At 43.1% G+C, this 17,954-nt stretch overlaps 1 protein-coding gene across 4 annotated transcripts in view; it reads left to right on the top strand.

Annotated features, from left to right (window-relative positions):
- Positions 1-337: 337 nt before the first annotated feature.
- FDFT1 (farnesyl-diphosphate farnesyltransferase 1) overlaps positions 338-17,954 on the top strand; it is a 32,311-nt gene continuing 14,694 nt past the window's right edge. The window contains exons 1-5 of one of the 4 annotated variants that reach the window (XR_007125104.1): positions 338-565; positions 10,087-10,184; positions 11,121-11,304; positions 14,555-14,683; positions 17,389-17,580. Coding sequence is in view for 3 of the 4 variants with exons in the window: in XM_047717431.1 (XP_047573387.1) it covers positions 9,778-10,184; positions 11,121-11,304; positions 14,555-14,683; positions 17,389-17,580 (912 nt within the window). In the remaining variant the exon portion in view is untranslated. Of the gene's footprint in view, positions 566-9,734; positions 10,185-11,120; positions 11,305-14,158; positions 14,195-14,554; positions 14,684-17,388; positions 17,581-17,954 lie in introns of those variants that run through there. The other 3 variants (XM_047717432.1, XM_047717431.1, XM_047717433.1) reach the window with 3 other exon arrangements.

Here is a 17,954-nt window from a genome sequence, read left to right as displayed (position 1 = left end):
TGGGCTCTCGCTAAAAGCCCACGCACAACGGGGTCAGGACCCATTGCAGAAACGTTAGGACGTCGGGTCTGGGTTCGGGCTCCAACTGCTACATAGGGGAAGCGGAGGAAAAGGCCCACCCCCGTAGAAGCACCAATCCCCCTCTACCGTCCTTTTCTCTTCTCCAATGGGCGTACAGGGTATAGTCGTCACGCCAGCCTCATCCTGCCGCCGATTGGCCAGCGTCTTCCTCGTGCGAGCAGTCCTAGCTAGTCAGAGCCCGTCAGTCCACCCCGTGAGCCCACGAGAAGTGGCGCGAGAGCCAGAGGCCCGTTGAGGTGGGCGGGGGGAGTGGGCGTGGCGCCCGCTTGGGCCCGCCTCTGCTCCGCCCCAGCGGTCTTGCCTCCTGGGTTTAATCCGCGGGTGTCCTCCAGGGGTATACGGGAATTGAGCACCGAGCCCCGGCAGCCGGCCGCCTACTACCAGCATGGAGTTCGTGAAGTGCTTGGGGCGCCCAGAGGAGTTCTACAACCTCCTGCGCTTCCAGATGGGGGGCCGGCGGAAGGTGATGCCCAAGATGGACCAGGTGGGACGAGCATCCTTGCATCCTGGCTGGGGCGGGGCGGCTGAGCGCGGTCCCCGGGCGTAGAGCCTGGCCGCTAGGCCCCACAATGGAGGGCGAGGGGCGCAGCGAGCGGGTGCCGGAAGCCTCTGGCGCCCTCCTACCCTAGGGGTAGCAGACACCCAACCCTCTGGCGGCCGCACCCGCCCAGCCTGGTTCCGCTTCCCTTACCCCAAATCCGGCCCAGCTGACCGACGTCTCTTCGGCGGGCCTCCTCTTCCCTTCCTCGCCCTCCCTCAGGTGATGGTCTTGATGCTTAAAACGTTTCTGTTCTTTCCAGACATGGGTTGTCAGGTATTTTTTCGTCTGTCCTTCTGTCTTTGAGCATTGATGTTTATCAGTGTCGTAATAGGTGGTTGCAAAATTGAGATTATATGGGTAGATTAAGTGGGAGAGGACGTGTGAGAGCATATCATGAAGGGTATGAACTATACAAATATCGCCCCAATACCTTTTCGGGAATGAAACCTTCCTTGCTCATCCTTCAGTTTTTGGTTACACCTCTTCTAAAAGCTTGCCTCACTGTCCTGCAGTCTGGTCAATTCCAATTTCTCAGTGCGTCTTCGGTTTTTTTATAACACATATTTACTCTTCCAAGTTCTTATTAGTTACCTGTATTCTGTCGATTAGCAACATTGTTGGTCGCTTGAAGGCCAGACTTGGTTTTATTTACTTACATTTCATCTGCCTCATTCTTGTGTCCTTTGCTAAATGAATGCTTACAGAGTTATCTATTACAACAAGAAAATGATTCTTAAGTGATTATTGAATGAAGAGACACATTCAGCCAAGTTCGTGGGTTATATCAAAACTTTTAAATTCTTTTCTCTGATGGGAACATCACAAAGACTATTTTTTGTTTAAATATACTCTTAATTGGTGTCCTTTATTAAACCACTTTAATTTCCCATCAGAAAAAAATTCTGCTCTTTCCCTCATAACTTGGCATCCTTCTCATCTTCAAGGTCTAGCTTCAGTGAGTGCCACCTCTATTCACCATTCAGTGGAGATTTTTGGACACCCGTTCCGTGCTAGATGTTATGCTGGTTGGACCGTGGCAGGATGGCATATATAGACAAATAAGACCTACAAAGAGCTCACCATCTTGTCAAGTCAATAAAACATTACGATTGTTAATAGAAAATTCAGGTAGGCACCATAACAAGTTACCTGTGAAACTCCCTCCGCCATTTTCTCCGGTACTACTTTGTAACAGTCCCATAGTCTTGTATTGTGGTTATTTGTGTATTGGTTTTATGATCCCCAAATCCCTTTTGGATTTAAGATTCTATATTTGATTCTGGATTTTTAAGCTATTTGGATATAGGAATCCTGTTCTATGTCCCTTTAGTGAGCTAATGAATAAAAGGTGGGTGCACTACCCTTAAGAAATCTCTAGCTTTTTAAACAAGCGAAACTTAAATAACTGTGGCAGAGTATAGTAAATGCCATAAGGAAATTTCCAGTAGGGAGAGCTCACTGCTGGCTGGAATAGGGGATTCATCTTTTGGGGGATTCCTAAAGGAATTACAACTAAACATTGCTCCTGTGCCTTGCTCAATAGATGTTTAATCAGAGATTCTCACTAAGAGTTTTTGGAGCTTTCTTGAAATTGTTTGCAAGTATTTATGTTACTGCACATTTGTGTGTTTTGAGGAGAGAACAGTGTCTACTGTCGTCATATTCTTCCAGGGACCTGTGACCTAAAATAGTCACTGCTTTGTAATCCAGTTTGTACAGTCTCCTGAACACCTCTTGCGACAGGTAGTTCACTGCCTCTGGAGACTTGCCCACTCCATCCGCAGACAGTTTTGGATTTTAGAAAGTGTTACCTTACAGTAAGCTGACCTTTTTTCACTCTGTTCTCCCTCTGGAACCAGAGTCCAATCCTTGTTGTGTAATACAGTACTTGCCATATTTTAAGAGAACTCTCATGTTCTCTCTGAGAATACTGATATTCAAGCCAAATGTTCTATGTTCTTCCTTTAGCTATCATTATCTGTTACTCTTTCCAGATCATTTACCAACCTGGCGTCTCCTTTTAAAGTCTAGTGTTCAAAATAGAATGGTACTCTTTCAGTGTGACCTGGTCATTTCAGAACTTAAAATTTCTTTCTTATGGATGCTGTGTAAAACTGCTTTCACTTTGAAAAGTATATTTTAATTATAAAATATTTCAAGCAAATAGAAAAATAATGAAAATACTCTAACCAATTTGTGTCTGTTTCCAAGATGTATAGTGTTTGCTATATTTGCTTCATCTTTTGTTTTTTCTTAAGAAATAAAATGGCCATGTACAAATAAAGTCCTTTCCCCCGCCCCCCCCCCCACTACATCGGTGTTCCTTGTCTTTTTTAGTTAGCCTCATCATGCTGTGGACTTCGAATTGTAGTCAGTCAGATCCCTAATTGCACTTGTTCAGGATGATTTCTTCCATTCTGACACCCTGCTGAGAGACTTTTAAAACTTAGATCTTTTACCTTTTAGATAAAGGACATCACAATAATGGCTAACATTTATTGAGCTCTTATCTATGTGCCAAGCACTATTTTACATACCTCCTTGCATCTATTATTTAAATGTCCCAGTAACCTTATAAGGAAGGTACTATAATTTTTAGCATTTTGTAGATTAGAACAGAGGCATAAGGTGGCTAATCAACTGCCTGAGGTCCAGTTATCCTGGGGCAGAGCCTGTCTTTGACCCTGGCTGTCTCACTCCAGAGCTCACTGTCTTACCCCCATCACGCTGCTTGTCATTCAGGTGATGGACCAGACCACACTAAATGAGCACTGTTCAACTTTGACCACTAGACTTTAAAAGGAGAGATGCCAGGTTGGTAAATGATAAAGCAGAGGAGACACATTGAGTAGAGGATTGTCCAGAATCAGCTAAAAATTGAGAACACTTACATGTGATGCACACAGAGTAGAAAATGGCCACCCTGAATATGTTCACAGTCCTATGGAGAGTCAGTGTCCCAAGGTCAGATAACCTAGGCAGTGCCAAGTAATCATTATTTATTTGATACAGAGAGAGAGCGCGGGCACAAGTAGGTAGAAGGGCAGGGTGGGGGGGAGGAGTGGAGCAGGCTCCCTGCTGAGAGCCTGATGTGGTGCTTAATCCCAGGACCCTGAGACCATGACCAGAGCAGAAGACAGAGGCTTAACCCACTGAGCCACTCAGGCATCCCAGTGCCAAGTAATCTTAAGTACACTTTGATTTCAGAAAATTTTAGTGAAATGAGAAATGTCTCCAAGTGAAATGATTTTAGAAAACACAGGAAAAGGGCTTTGTAAGTTATTAGATTTAATTTAGTTGGGGAGCCTCCTCAGTTGAAAAAACTACTGTGGGCCAAGTTACAGAGGACTGAGCATGACTGAGCATGTATGGAGTGAAGAGAAAAGCAACCTGAAATCGAAGAATACAAGCTAGAAGTATGAAGTTCATTGAGGGCATGTGGGAGTCCAAGAGCTGAGGTGTCTAATCAGTGACGCAGGTTAGGGTTAAGAGCACAACAGTGACTTGATGAAGGCAACATTTTTGGAACACAAATTTGACAAGTGAGTGGGATTAGGAAGAAATTATATTGTAAGACTAATAAAATTAATAATGATAATAACAGTGTCCTAATAATAATAGCATTTATTGAGTTTTTATGTTTACCAGGCCCTATGCTAAGGTCTTCAAGTCTTTTATCTCCAGTGTATCAGTTAACTTTCACTGAATAACAAACCATGCCCAAACTGAGTGACTTAATTCTGGAGATTGGGTTTATAACATTGTGAATGTATTTAACACTGCTGAACTGCACACTTAAAAGTGGTTAAGGTGACAAATTTTATGTTCTGTATATTTTTCCATAATTAAAAAACCAAACAATTCAGTGACTTAAAATACCAACAACTTGAGTTCACAGTTTTCTGGGAGAGCTGGGGAGTTCTATGGTCTGGGCCAGTTTGGTTGATTTCTTCTGGGCTTGCTCAGCTGGCTGGCCGGGTTGTGGCTGGACAGTCTGGTATTTGGCAGATGGTAGGTTGGAGTGGCGAGGAAAGACTGGTATTTCTGTGTTTCATCATCCACAGGCTAGCCCTGGTATCTTCAAGCCTTTGCATGAGTCACATTTGCTGCTGTCTTATTGGCCAAAAAAAGTCACAAGGGAACCCACATGCAGGGAGGCAGAGAGAGAGAGAGAGAGAGAGACCCCATCCCTTGATGGGAAGAGCCACAAACTTTTGTGGCCCTTTTGTAACTCATCACACTTAGTCAATCTTGACAACAACCCTAAAGTGACAAGCACTATTATTACTCTTCTTTTATAGATTAGCAAACAGTGGCATAAAATAATTAGATAACTTGTTCAGTTAGTGGTTCTAGGATGCCCACCGAGGCTAGTCTGACAACCTCCACGCTCCCTGTTTGGAGGCTGTCTGCAATGAAGAGCTCAGGTTTGACTGGCCCCAGATCACTGATCAGATCCCAGCGCCATCACACGTGCTCCTGGCACATCGCAGATACCCTTTAATTCCTAGTTCCTCTCTTCCCTTCCCAACCTGGTGTATAGTAGCTTCCTTCCTTCTTTCCTTTCTTGAACAAATACGTGACCACCAAATGCATGGCAGATACTGTCCTAGGTGCCGGAGATAAAAGAGTGAACAAGATGGTCAAGACCTTGCTTTTATGAACCTTACTTACATTCTAAAGGAAGACAAAGTGGGGGGAAAAAAAAGCAAGTACAGTCGACCCTGGAACAACATGACTTTGAACTGTGAGGATTTACTTATACATGGATTTTTTCCCACTAAGTACAGTACGGCACTGTAAATGTATTTTCTTTTTTCTTAAACTTTATTGTAAGAATACATCATTATATAACATACAAAAAACTATGTGTTAATCGGCTGTTTGTTATCCGTAAGGCTTTTGGTCATAGTAGGCTATAAGTAGTTAAGTTTTGGGGGAGTCAAAAGTTATATGCAGATTTTTGGCTGTGTAGAGGTCCATGTCCCTTATCCCCACATTGTTCAAGAGTTTACTTGAGTAATGTTTCAGGTGGAGGTAAATACTACAAGGAAAAATAATAGCAGGGCAAAGGATCTGAGTGTCTAAAGTCAGGATACACAATTTGTAGGTTTGTGATTTAGGTCCAGAGACCTGACTTCTCTGACTCATTCTCCTCTCTATAAAATAAGACTGTTGGAGAAAAGGGTAGCATTGGTTACCCCTAGAAACGGAAGAGTTTCCACACTATAATCTCTTGATTTTTTTTTTTAAGTGAGACTCTTCTAGCTCTAAGATTTGATGAACAGTACAGTACAATATTATTTGTTTTGTTGCTTGCAGTTTTTCTGAGTCCTAAAAACCCTAAGAGCCATTAAAAAAGAAAATGGTTGAATAGAGGGAACATAGGTTCACACATTTTCTTTTGCTTAACATGATCTTAGTTTCTCTCTCTCCCAATATTTTACTTATTTGAGAGAGTGAGCAGGGGGAGTGGGGGGAAACATGGAGAAGCAGACTCCCCCTTGAGAAAGGAGCTTGATGCCAGGCTCCATGCAGGACTCGATCCCAGTACCCTGGGATCATGACCTGAGCTGAAGGCAGAGACTTAAAACCAGTTGAGCCACTCAGGTGCCCCCTTAGTTTTGCTCTTATGTAACAAAGAAACTGGGGGGAAATGTGCACTTAGCAGATATTGATGGCTGACTATTTCTTTCACAGAAGGATTTGGCTGTAGGAATTCAGGGTTCAGTAAACTTGATTTCTACTGAGTTTTTAGGAGCCTATCCATAAATAGGGGCATGCTGGTGTGATCACCCAGATGGCACATCATGGAAAAAGCAGGTGTTTTGTAATCGTGCATTTCTGGCCTCTATTAAGTCTAAATCCTGACTCTTAGCTAAATAACTTTTGGTAATTTAACCTCCAGGTAACAGTTTCTTCATCTATAAAACAGAGATACTGATTGCAGTCCCTGAACCATGATTTTCCAACTCGGAAATGGTCTGAAGATGAGAAATGTTTTCATAAATCTGGCTCAAAGTCATTTGGCAGCAAAACTGCCCCTAACTGAAGTGAATCTGGCTTAGTATAAATATGAGTGTTTTGCTGAAGAAATATTAACAATTAATTATGGGATATTACTCCATAGCAATTGGGGCTGTATATGCATCTTACTGCCTATTTTCTGAAGCACTAAAAATTCTGAATTCTGCTATACATCTGGCCATGAAGTTTGAATGAAAGTGGATATAAGTCTGTAATATCTTCCTTAAAGGATTTTGTAAGGATAAAAAGTAATATTTGTATTGTGCTTGGCATGCAGGAGCTGCCCAGTCAATGGTAGTTCTTAATCTTACCTAAATTTGGTTAAATTTGTGGGGTTTCTCCCCATTCTGAGGAATCTGCATTCAAGTCTGAAGGAGAGCTGTGGGAATGGTTGGTAGCTGTTCACCTGTGGACTTTTCCTGGGAGTCCCAGTCCTGGGAGTTCAGTCTCACACTTCTAGCCACTGCACACTCTTCCTCCAAATGCCTTTCATCCCTGTTTCTCTCTTGCGCGTTCTTGGGAGCGTACTTGACGTACTTGGCATCAGACAGCTGTGGAAGACCGCAGGAGGCTCCAGAGACAGGCAGCTGTTAGCTCTAGTCTTTTTTCCACCCTCTCCTCCCTGCCAGCCCATGGGAATCAAGCAGTGGAAATTTTCATAGTGAGTCGAGTTCTCCAGTGCTTAATAGTTACAGCTTCCTGTATCTTCTTGGTCATTTGAGGAAATTTTTGTTATGGAGTGAGGAACTGAAGCAAATAGGTGACAGGAAGAAGAAAATGATGAGGGAAGGAGACTGGGAAGGGGTTTATTGACCCTGCTCACTTTAAGAGTGGAAGAGGTGTGTTGATAAGGAAGGGTAGTGTTCTTTAAGGTTGTTGCTCTTCAAAAACCTGTCCAGCTTTTATAGGATCTCATGGTTAGATGTCAGCCCCTAAACCATAAGTTGTAGTTGAGGATTAAAACATTTGGCAGTGCAGTGAAAGGAATCATTGTGACCTGGTAACAGCAGTTTCTGTGAAGAGCTGCCATAGAGCTCAGTAGTAGCTGTTAATTCTGTTTCTCTGACTTGACTGCAAAGCCTGAAGCCTGGCCTCTCTATACCTGAGAGGGAAGGAGTTGGTGAATGGTTTTAAACACTCTCAGCGGGGGGTGGGGGTGGGGCGCCTGGGTGGCTCCGTTGGTTAACCTCCTGCCTTGGGCTCAGGTCATGATCCTAGGCCCACACGGAGGCTCCCGGCTCAGTGGGAGTCTGTTTCTCCCTCTCCCTCAGCCATTCCCCCTACCTGTGCACCCTCTCTCTGTCCAATAAATAAAGAGAATCTTTTTAAAATAGATATATAAATACTCTGAACATATTCATTTATTCATCAAACCTTCACTGAGTATATTTGTATGCCAGACACTGCATGAAATGATTTTACTAATATGGTGCCCGGTAAACACTAATTTTTATTAATCATTTTTTATTGAACATGGCAAGAAAATGAAATTCTCATGATTATGTAATTTTTTTTAAGCTTTACTCTTGTTAATATGATATGCATCCATGATAGGAAATTGAGGAAATAATACACATAAAAAAGAACATGGGCTCGCTAGGGTTCAGGATTCACTGTTAACATTCCAAAGTGACTGCAGTATTTCCCACCAGTGGATATCCCATTAGGTATATTTTTAACCACTCCCCTGTTAGATATTTCAAATGTTTTCTTTTTCTTAAAAAGAGGGGTGGGGGAGACCAGGGGTTGGTGGGATACACAAGAACTCTGTACTTTGCATTCAGTTTTCCTCTGAACCTAAAACAGCTCTAAAATTAAAGTCTTTATAAAATACACAGCAATTCTTTCAGCTACGCTTGCTTTGAAACTATGGCTTTTTTTTTTTTTCCTGGAAAAAATGATTCTTGTTGGGGGCGTCTGGGTGGCTCAGTGGGTTAAAGCCTCTGCCTTTGGCTCAGGTCATGGTCTTGGGGTCCTGGGATCCAGCCCCACATTGGGCTCTCTGCTCAGCAAGGAGCCTGCTTCCTTATCTCTGCCTGCCACTCTGCCTACTTGTGATCTGTCAAATAAATAAATAAATAAATAAATCTGAAAAAACAAAACAAAAAACGATTCTTGTTTTCCTTAGGGAAGAGTAAAGTTCAGGAAGCAGCTCATTACAGCTTACTAATTTGAAAGAGAAAGAGGATCAGAAGTCTTAAAAGTATTATCTTTCCAGAGCATAGAAGTGAGGAAAAAAAAAAAAAAAAGCCAGAGGTGGACCATAGTTAAAGCAGTAAAAACAGTTTCTTCAGAATAGTCATTGCAATGACTCAGTATAGAAAAGAGAAGAAAAGAGACTTCAGTATAGAAGTGGGCTCAGTTCTGGGCGCCTGGGTGGCTCAATGGGTTAAAGCCTCTGTCTTCCGTTCAGGTCATGATCCCCGGGTCTTGGGATCGAGCCCAGCATCTGGCTCTTTGCTCGGCAGGGAGTCTGTTTCCTCCTCTCTCTGCCTACTTGTGATCTCTGTCTGTCAAATAAATAAATAAATCTTAAAAAAAAAACAAAACAAAACTGGGCTCAATTCTGAATACAACAAGGAAAAGTGGGAATTTCTAGCCAAGGAGCAGAGTGGAGGGATCAGTGGATGGAAAAGATGAAGATGGAACATCTGGGGTGAGGGACGTTCTCACCACACGACCTAACCTAGTGGGATTCTTCCCAGAGGAAGACCAGGGTGATAAGATGATGGGGACTGAGGAACCCTCCCGGTCGTTGGGGGTGATCAGTAGCAGGATTCTTGCTAAAATTGAGCCATGCAGGGGTAGACACAGAAGTACAAGAGTGGAGGGTTCAGAGGAGCCCGACTCCAGTTTGGTGAAGGAAAGATTCTGGCACCAGGAGGAAGAGCCAGCTTCTCAGAGTGGACTGGGCTTCGGCAGCTGTCCATGGGGTCCGGGGACAAGGGGAAGACTTGGAGGGAGGCACAGGTGGTGAAGGGATGGCAAGCCGGGGGGGGGGGGGGGGGGGGAAGGGGCCGGGTTGACCTCGGCCCCCGGGGGGGCGGGGCCGGCCAGCCACAGGCTTGTTGGGGTGGAGGGAGAGCCCGCCCCGCCCCACGGGGCGCCTCCCAGCCCCGCTCGGGTCTATGGAGGAAAAACTCTGCTCGGGCCCCACGATCCCCATGGCCGCGGCTGCCTGCGGCACCAAGGCCATGTCCCTGTTCAAGCGGACCTTTGTGCTGAGTCCTGCCGCGGCACCCCGGGGCACAGGCACGGGCGCCGGCTCTCCGCCGCGCGGCTGCCCCTTGTCTCCCGCCGCCTGGCCCTCCAAGGACTGGCCGCGGGGGGAGGGCGTCTGCGGCCGGCTGCGCACCCCGCCGGGAGCCTGCCGCCGGCCCCAGTCCCACTCCTGCTCCTCCGCATCTCCCACCTCAGTGTGTCTTCTCTGTCCCCAGGACTCGCTGAGCAGCAGCTTGAAAACTTGCTACAAGTATCTCAATCAGACCAGTCGCAGTTTTGCTGCTGTCATCGAGGCGCTGGATGGGGAAATGCGGTGAGTGGCCAGACAGCTCCTTTTCACGTGGGGGAGGAGAGCTTTTCCTGGGGACCTTGAGCTAGTCCGGGACGTTGAGCCACTCAAGGCTACTTTCTGACAGCCCCTAGCGTTTAAGTGTCTGCCTGTGGCTCATCTAGAGTGTGCCCCACCAGAGTGAAGGAAATGTGGTTGGAAAGCCCATGTATTTACTTTAGAATGCCCTTCCAGGCACTTCGACATCTAATAGTGTCCCTGTGGGCCCAGCTCTTTCAGGGAAGCGGGGAGGAAGGGGGGTGGGGGATGGTGGTGTTTATTGACTCTTTTTTAGTCCTGGCAGCTGAACTCTGAGTTCTCTGAGTAGGTCATGAATTTTTCTTGGCTTAACTATGCTACTTTGTAATTCTAGTATATGGGGTTAATTCTAATAGAGTTGCTTTTTTTGTTGTTTTAAGTTTTATTCAAGCAATCTCTATATCCCACCTGGTGCTCAAATTTAGGACTCCTGTGACTGAACCAGCCCAAGTTGCTTCTGGGCAGATTGCCTGCATGAACCTGGACCAATGGCCTTTGTGTGTGATAGTAATTATACTGAGAAGTTATTGTGTTTTTTTACTTTATTTTTTATCGGTAAAAATACTAGTTCCATGTAAACACTTGGCCTGTTGATCTTTGTACAGTTGTTCTACGTTTGTTAAATGTAACTCATTCTGGGAGTAGTTGTGACATCCAGCCGGCAGGATTTTTGTTTTGTTTTTTATAACGGACTGAAATCTGTTGCTCCCACCTAAGAAAGGAAAACTAAGATGTCTTGTTGTATACAAAAAGCTTTGGCTATCCTTTCATAGTTCTTTAGAGGTAGGGTCCTAGTAGGGTTTGCATAAATGACATGTTATTTTGAAATAAATATCTTGGAATGTTTGTCCTGTTATATTAATAGTTCCTCCATTTTCACAGCCATGCGGTATGCATATTTTATCTGGTCCTCCGAGCCCTGGACACTCTGGAAGATGACATGACCATCAGTATAGAAAAAAAGGTTCCACTGCTACACAACTTTCACTCTTATCTTTATGAACCAGACTGGCGGTATATGGAGAGCAAGGAGAAGGATCGACAAGTGCTAGAGGACTTCCCAACGGTAGCGGAATTACAAATCTCTTCTGCCTATGGTTGTGTGTATAACTGATGATGTAATTGTCAGCCAGCCCTCATCCCTGTAGAGAACTGTAAAATCGGCAGTGTGAGGGTAGTGTAATCTAATGTGATGGGTAAGAACTCTGAAACTACGCTGCCTGGGTTGGAATCCCACCCCTTCCCCTTATTAACTGGTGTGGAGTGATGTGGCCTGTATAAACCTCAGTTTCTCCATCTATAGTGATAATAATAGTACCCACCTCGTAGTATTGTTGTGAGGTTTGAAAGAGTCAAGACAGGTTAGAATGGTATTAGCTACTGTTAGTGTTACCAGTATGTTGCCTATAAGTCCAGTGTTTCTTCCTTTGGAAAGATACATTTCTCTCTCTTTTTTTTTTAAGATTTTATTTATTTACTGAGATCATGACCTGAGCCGAAGGCAGTGGCTTAACCCACTGAGCCACCCAGGTGCCCCTAAATAAGTTCTTCTTTCATATCACATAAATAAAAGGTTTATTTAGTGAAGTCTCATGTTCTCTAACAGACCAAAGAAGCCCTTCCTTTTGTACACAGTTGCCAGAATTTGGGAGGAAGAATTGTCCTCTTGTGGCTGTTGCTACTGAAACAGATCTATATTCCTGAGTGGGGAGGGCTGTAATCCACCCCATACAAAAGAATGTTTGAGAGACTCCTTTGGAGGAAGGGTTATTTCAGATTACTGAGAGCATGTCTTTGGTGTCAAAGACAAAAATGAAAGACAATAAATAAATAAAGTTCAAACCAGAAGAAAAGAAATCTGTGAGAAGTAATTACATGGAGCTGATACAGTACAATACAATAGAAAACAAGAAAAAGGAAAAAAGAACCTGTGAAGAATAATTAGGTAGAGAGTGAGAGCACTCACCTAGAGAAGGTACCAGTGATTTGGCTCTCCTAGAACACCTCTCATGACCTGAGCTGAAGACAGATGCATAACTGACTGAGCCACCCAGGTGTCCTGATGTGTATTCTCACTTAAAAAAGTTATATTCTAGCTATTCTAGCTAAAGCCTCCAAAAACAAAAACAAAAACAAAAACAAAAACAAAAAACCTTCCACACTATTTTCGAATTGAGTAGATTCATAACAATTAAATAATTTCTAGTTGTGGGATAAATGTCATAGGTATTTGAAAAATCAAGGCAGCCCTATCTACTCAGCAAAAATGAGAGAATATGAAAATGTGTGAATGTCAGAATAATTTGGGGGGATATAGCGAGTAAATGTTTAGATAATATTTTAGTATGCTTAGAAAACCAAAGTTGTCTTTATAAATATTGCATTCCAATGAGAAAACAACAGTTTGTTCAAGCAAATTTCAACATTAAATCTATCCTTTCCTATGTTGGGTAGTGGGGTGAGAGAACAGAGCCTCCCCTCTGGAGAGCAGAAACTTGCTCTGCCAGAATAGAAGGGAGCAGAGTGCACAGGCCAGGCATCACCATTTTGCTGGTGTTGACTTTTTATATCCTTAAGAACGTGAAATATACGAAGCTATGTGTTGGTGAGGATGGAACTTTAAATCAGAGATCCTTTCAGCCTGTCATTCCTATTGAGATAGGAATATATGGAAAATCGTAGTGTCTTATTTTCATTGGGAAAGTTTTGCGCACCTGCTAATCTATCCCAGCTTCTCCTTGAGACAAGATGCACAATTTGAAGGGTAAAGCAGTGTCCTTGGGTTATGCGCGCCATCAGTTTCCGGCGAGGTCCTAGGGCAGAACAATTAACTTGGCCTCACTCACACAGTACTGCTCTTAGACTGAGGGAAGAAGGGCCCGCCCCTCCCAGCCCCTCACTTTAGAAGGCCCCACTCAAAGGGGTGAGGGTTCCCCAGTGCCATGGGAGTGTGCCTACCCAGATCTTATGCAGCTCGCCTTCTAGATTATATTCCAGGTATGTGGAATTCCTTGCCCTCAACTCCCTGAGCCTGCTTTTCAGGTTTGCAGTCTGTTTCCTCAGGCCTTTCTTCTCCAGGGTGAACCATGCACCAGTGACCCTGCCCCTAGGCCTTCTGGGTGCTAGACAGTTGGGAGTGGGAGGGCCAGGCTGCAGACCAAAAGCTGGGGATTGCCAGTCTCTGCTCTGCTGCCTTTTGGAACAGAGCCCTGAGGGAGATTTAAACTCACACCTGAGTCCTTCAGGTTGTGGTGAAGGCCTTTGTAAAAGCAAGAGAATAGCACATACTGTTTAACAGGTTACTAGTGTGACTGATAATTTCAAGATTTTGAGCCAGTATGGTGTGTGCACCTCCTTTTGTGCTCTTGTCCCAGGTCCCACAGACTTTAGGCATAAGCCTAGACAGAGTGTTCTCACCAAGTGAGCCTCTCCCCAGTGTGTGTGCATTGAGATTGAACCTGGTGTTTTATGCTTTGTGGTCATTAGTTAGTATCATTTGAAGCCAGGCTTTCTAGAACTTTCGCTGTATATTATGGATTAGAGCTTATCTTTTTCGCCTGGTACTAGTGGAAACTAGTAGTCTTTGAGACCTACCCCAAACACAACTTAAAGAATAGCATAGGGTTATTTTTAAATGCTAATAGTGGTAATAACATATATTTATTGAGCTATGAATTAGTTATGAAATATATTTCAATGTTCATTCAATGTTTGTATTTTATGGTAATGTAATTTTAACATTTAGCCTTATAGTAGGGGAGACACTATAACTTCCTGATAGAAATTTAGAAATTGATGATAAAAATGGTGGCTCATCTCCTCCATAGAATGTAAACTGTACCAAGTTTAAGTTTCTGTTCCTTTCCAGGCTGTGTATCCCCAGTGCCTAGAACAAAGCTTGTTACATAGGAAGTACTTGGTGCATGTTTGAAGGAATGAGTCTTCCCTATCATGAGGTTTGTGTAAAATGGGGCATTCTTCCTAAAATTCTTATGTTTATGTCCACTTTATGTTGAAACACCTCATTTATTATCTATTGGAAAGATGAGTGTAGAGTGAGACTTTGATTTTCTTTAGAAACTTTAGCAGTTTTTAGACCCTTCTGTTTTAACAATTATAACATTTCTGAGCTTATTACGTAATATGTAGAAAACTAGCATGACCTGGTGTTAGGCTTATAGATGACTCATCTGGGAGTCTTAATGAGTTCTACTGTTATTTTATCTTACAATCTGTGTGTACCATGTTCCCAGTGTAAATACATATTTCATATTTTTTCTTTCTTTTTTTTTTGTGTGTGTGATTTCCATTTCCAGATCTCCCTCGAGTTTAGAAATTTGGCTGAGAAGTATCAAACAGTGATTGTTGACATTTGCCAGAAAATGGGATTTGGGATGGCGGAGTTTTTGGATAAACACGTAACCTCTGAACAGGAGTGGGACAAGGTCAGTGTTTACAAGCTGTGTTGGTGTGTGGCACATAGAACAGAGCTGGCAGTACATGCTGTGAAGTTCAGAGTGAGGAAGAAAGTTGTCTTACCAGTTCCAAGTTTGCTGGTTTTACAGCCCACCTGTGTAGCTTGAATGTCTCATCATAAACACTTAATAAAGGGGCTTAGAGTTGAATACTTGAAATAATTCACGCCCTAGGGAGTTTGCCATTAAGTTAGGCCAAAGTGAATTTAACCTGTCCCAGAGGTACAAACATTAAGCTTCTAGAAGTGCCTCTGACTTGCTGTGAAATTTTAGATAAATGGCCAAATTACTTAATGTAATATAGAGATAGCCGAGGTTTTCAAATCTTCAAAAATGTGGTTTTGCTTATTTGCTTTCTTCCATCACTGAGTATGTGTTTATGTGGACACACCTTAGCATCTGAATCAGTTTCCAGTTCGATCTTAGCGCAAGATGACTTTTAAACTCTGTGCCAGCCTGACCCCATTTGTTGAGGAGAAGTAGGTACCACTTAAACTGTTAAATTATATGTGTGTTTCCTTTCCAACTTTTTAAGTATCCAGAGGTACTGACTTAGGATCGTGGGTGTGTTGTGCTGAGGAGTGAGTAACTCTCCAATACCGTACTGCTTCCTTTCCCGTCATCTCCTTACAGAATTAACACAATGGGAGAAGTTCCAAGTTTCTCAGCCTCCCTCCCCCAGTTCATATGGCAGTTAGAAACGAATATGTGTGGGGATTAGCAGTGGGAGACCCCACATGGGTGAGGTGGTCTTCCTCGGGAGGCAGGGTAGCTGGAAAGGGCAATGAGAGCAGATGATGTGGCAGATAAAATTATGATGACTTTTATTTGGCCTGAGTTTACTCCTGAGCAGCAGCTGCGTAGGATATGGCCAGGGTAGGAGTTAAGGGACAGGGAGAAAGTGCCTGTCTAGACAAAGTGACCTAATTGACCATGGGGACTAAACTAAGCATCAAAATACTGGATAGGAAGGAGGGTTGTTGCCCGTTTTCAGTAGGAATGATGTTTGTGAGACTTCTTCATCTCCCCAGTGGAAGCAAAGACATTTTAAACATCTGAACTATGTGTGTATTTTGTATCTTTAATAGTGTTTAAGTTAGGATCTCAGAAGAGAGGTGACTACATGCATACTCCCTGGGTGAATATAGGTTCAAAGTCCGGCCTCTTAATCCTTCAGTCCTCAAAACTTGCCGGCAACATCTTTGCAGCTGCTGGATTATGCTCTCCAAGTTAGCATGAGTGATGCTGCTGCTGGAATTACCCATTTATGAAATTAAAGTTAAAGCTGAAACTCCTCCGGGCCAGGAATCAGCACTGGTTAGCTGCGTGGTGACTCCCTTTTCTGCTCTGCAGACCTCTTAGGGAGACCCAGTGACAGTTTGTTGAGTATAATTTCTGATGAGATGAAATTCAGTACTTTGAGTGATTCTCCCCCCTCCTTCAACTTTGGAGGAAGAGGACTACTTCCAGTCTAGGAATATTTCTATCCAAAGAACTGTTATCTTAAAATCTCCTTTTCCTAGGGCAGTGCCAAGGACGTACTGATGTTTTTAAATTTCTAGTAATTCTTTTTAAGTTTCTTTTAGCTGTCCACAGCTCATTTCTCTATTTTAGCCTATCTTTACTCTTTCCAGAGTCTTCCGTTCTTAGACCACATTTTGGGTGCTTTCTCTTTGCCATTTCATTGTGCCCTTTGATTAGTCTGGCTTTGTGTTTCTTTCATCCAGAGGCCCTCCTTGGGTCTTTCCCAAACATTCACCCTTGCTGTTGTCCACCCCAGAGCGTACCTTCTTTAACTGCTCTCTACCTCTTACAGTGTGTAATGGACATTCATTTCATAAGAGTATTGCATTAAGTTGTCTTGGAATATTCTTTTTAAGAGAGGAGAGCATTGGCAAACTACTTTTACAGGAAAAAAAACTTCTTTGATAATCAAGAATGATGTTTACCAAGATCTCTTTGGAGAAAAGGCAGTTTCAGCAAAGTTGTTAGAACCCGCCTTGTAAGCCAGACCACCTGGCTTTGAGTCCCTCGCCTCTAACTTCCAGATGAGTGATCTTGGGTAATTAATTGACCAAACTCTGTCTGCCCCAGTTTGCACATCTGTAAAATGGTGGTAGTAATAATAAAGGTGTTTGTGAGGACTGAATATGCAGAGTGCTTTGAACAGTGGCAAGAACAGAGCTGTGGTACTTTGTCCTTCTATGTAATGAAGATTTTGAGACACGGCAAGATCTTGAAGTGTCTTTGAGACTAAGCTCCACTTACTATTCCAGTTTCTATTAGAATATTCCTTATTCCCTCATTGCCTTCACCCTCAATTTTAGATATTAAAAAGCTTACTGTACTAGTTTATTTTTTCAATGACCTTTTATTCTAGGAGTAGTGCATGTCCACAGTAGAGATATGGAAAAGCAGGTGAAAAAATAAAGCCATCACACCAGCCAGAGATCAGAGGTCACTTTGGTTAAATCTTTTGTGCACGTGTTTTTTATTCCTCACATGTACATAGTGCATATTTGTGTTTTTTTAATCAAAATCCGATCTTGTACATTCTGTTTGGAACCTGTTTTGGGATTTTGTTTTTTTTTTTTTTTTTTGGCTTTTGGGATCTTTTTTATAGGCAATTATCTCGGATGTTTCCATTGTAGTAAGTACTTCATTGTTTTTTACAGTACTGTCACTGTGTCGCCGGGCTGGTGGGAATTGGCCTTTCCCGTCTGTTCTCAGCCTCAGAGTTAGAAGACCCCTTAGTTGGTGAAGACACAGAATGTGCCAATTCTATGGGCCTGTTTCTGCAGAAAACAAACATCATTCGTGATTATCTGGAAGACCATCGAGAAGGCAGAGAGTTTTGGCCTCAAGAGGTAACAGATGGAGGAGATTTGAGAAAAATAATTTTAAGTACTTTCTGAGAACAAAACAAAACAAATCTTTCGGTTGCAAATGATAAAAATGTGAACAAACTACCTTAGACAATGTAAGAGAATATATGAAACAGGTTAGGATTTAGTTTGCTTCAGAGTACACTGGCTAAATCCTGGGGTGCAGACTATGTATAGTAATGTGCACACACACACACACACACACGCTCACACGCTCACACAGAGGCTTTATCCCCATTCTTTCTATCTCTTGAATAGGCTTTCTCCAAGTGGTGGATATAACAATTCATGACTCACAATCTACTAACTTAATAAAGAAGTTCTTAGGAAGGCCCAGTTGATGAGACATGGATCCT

Source organism: Lutra lutra, chromosome 2, assembly GCF_902655055.1.
Source record: "Lutra lutra chromosome 2, mLutLut1.2, whole genome shotgun sequence".
Lineage (NCBI taxonomy): Eukaryota > Metazoa > Chordata > Mammalia > Carnivora > Mustelidae > Lutra > Lutra lutra.
This window is presented reverse-complemented; position numbering and strand designations above follow the sequence as displayed.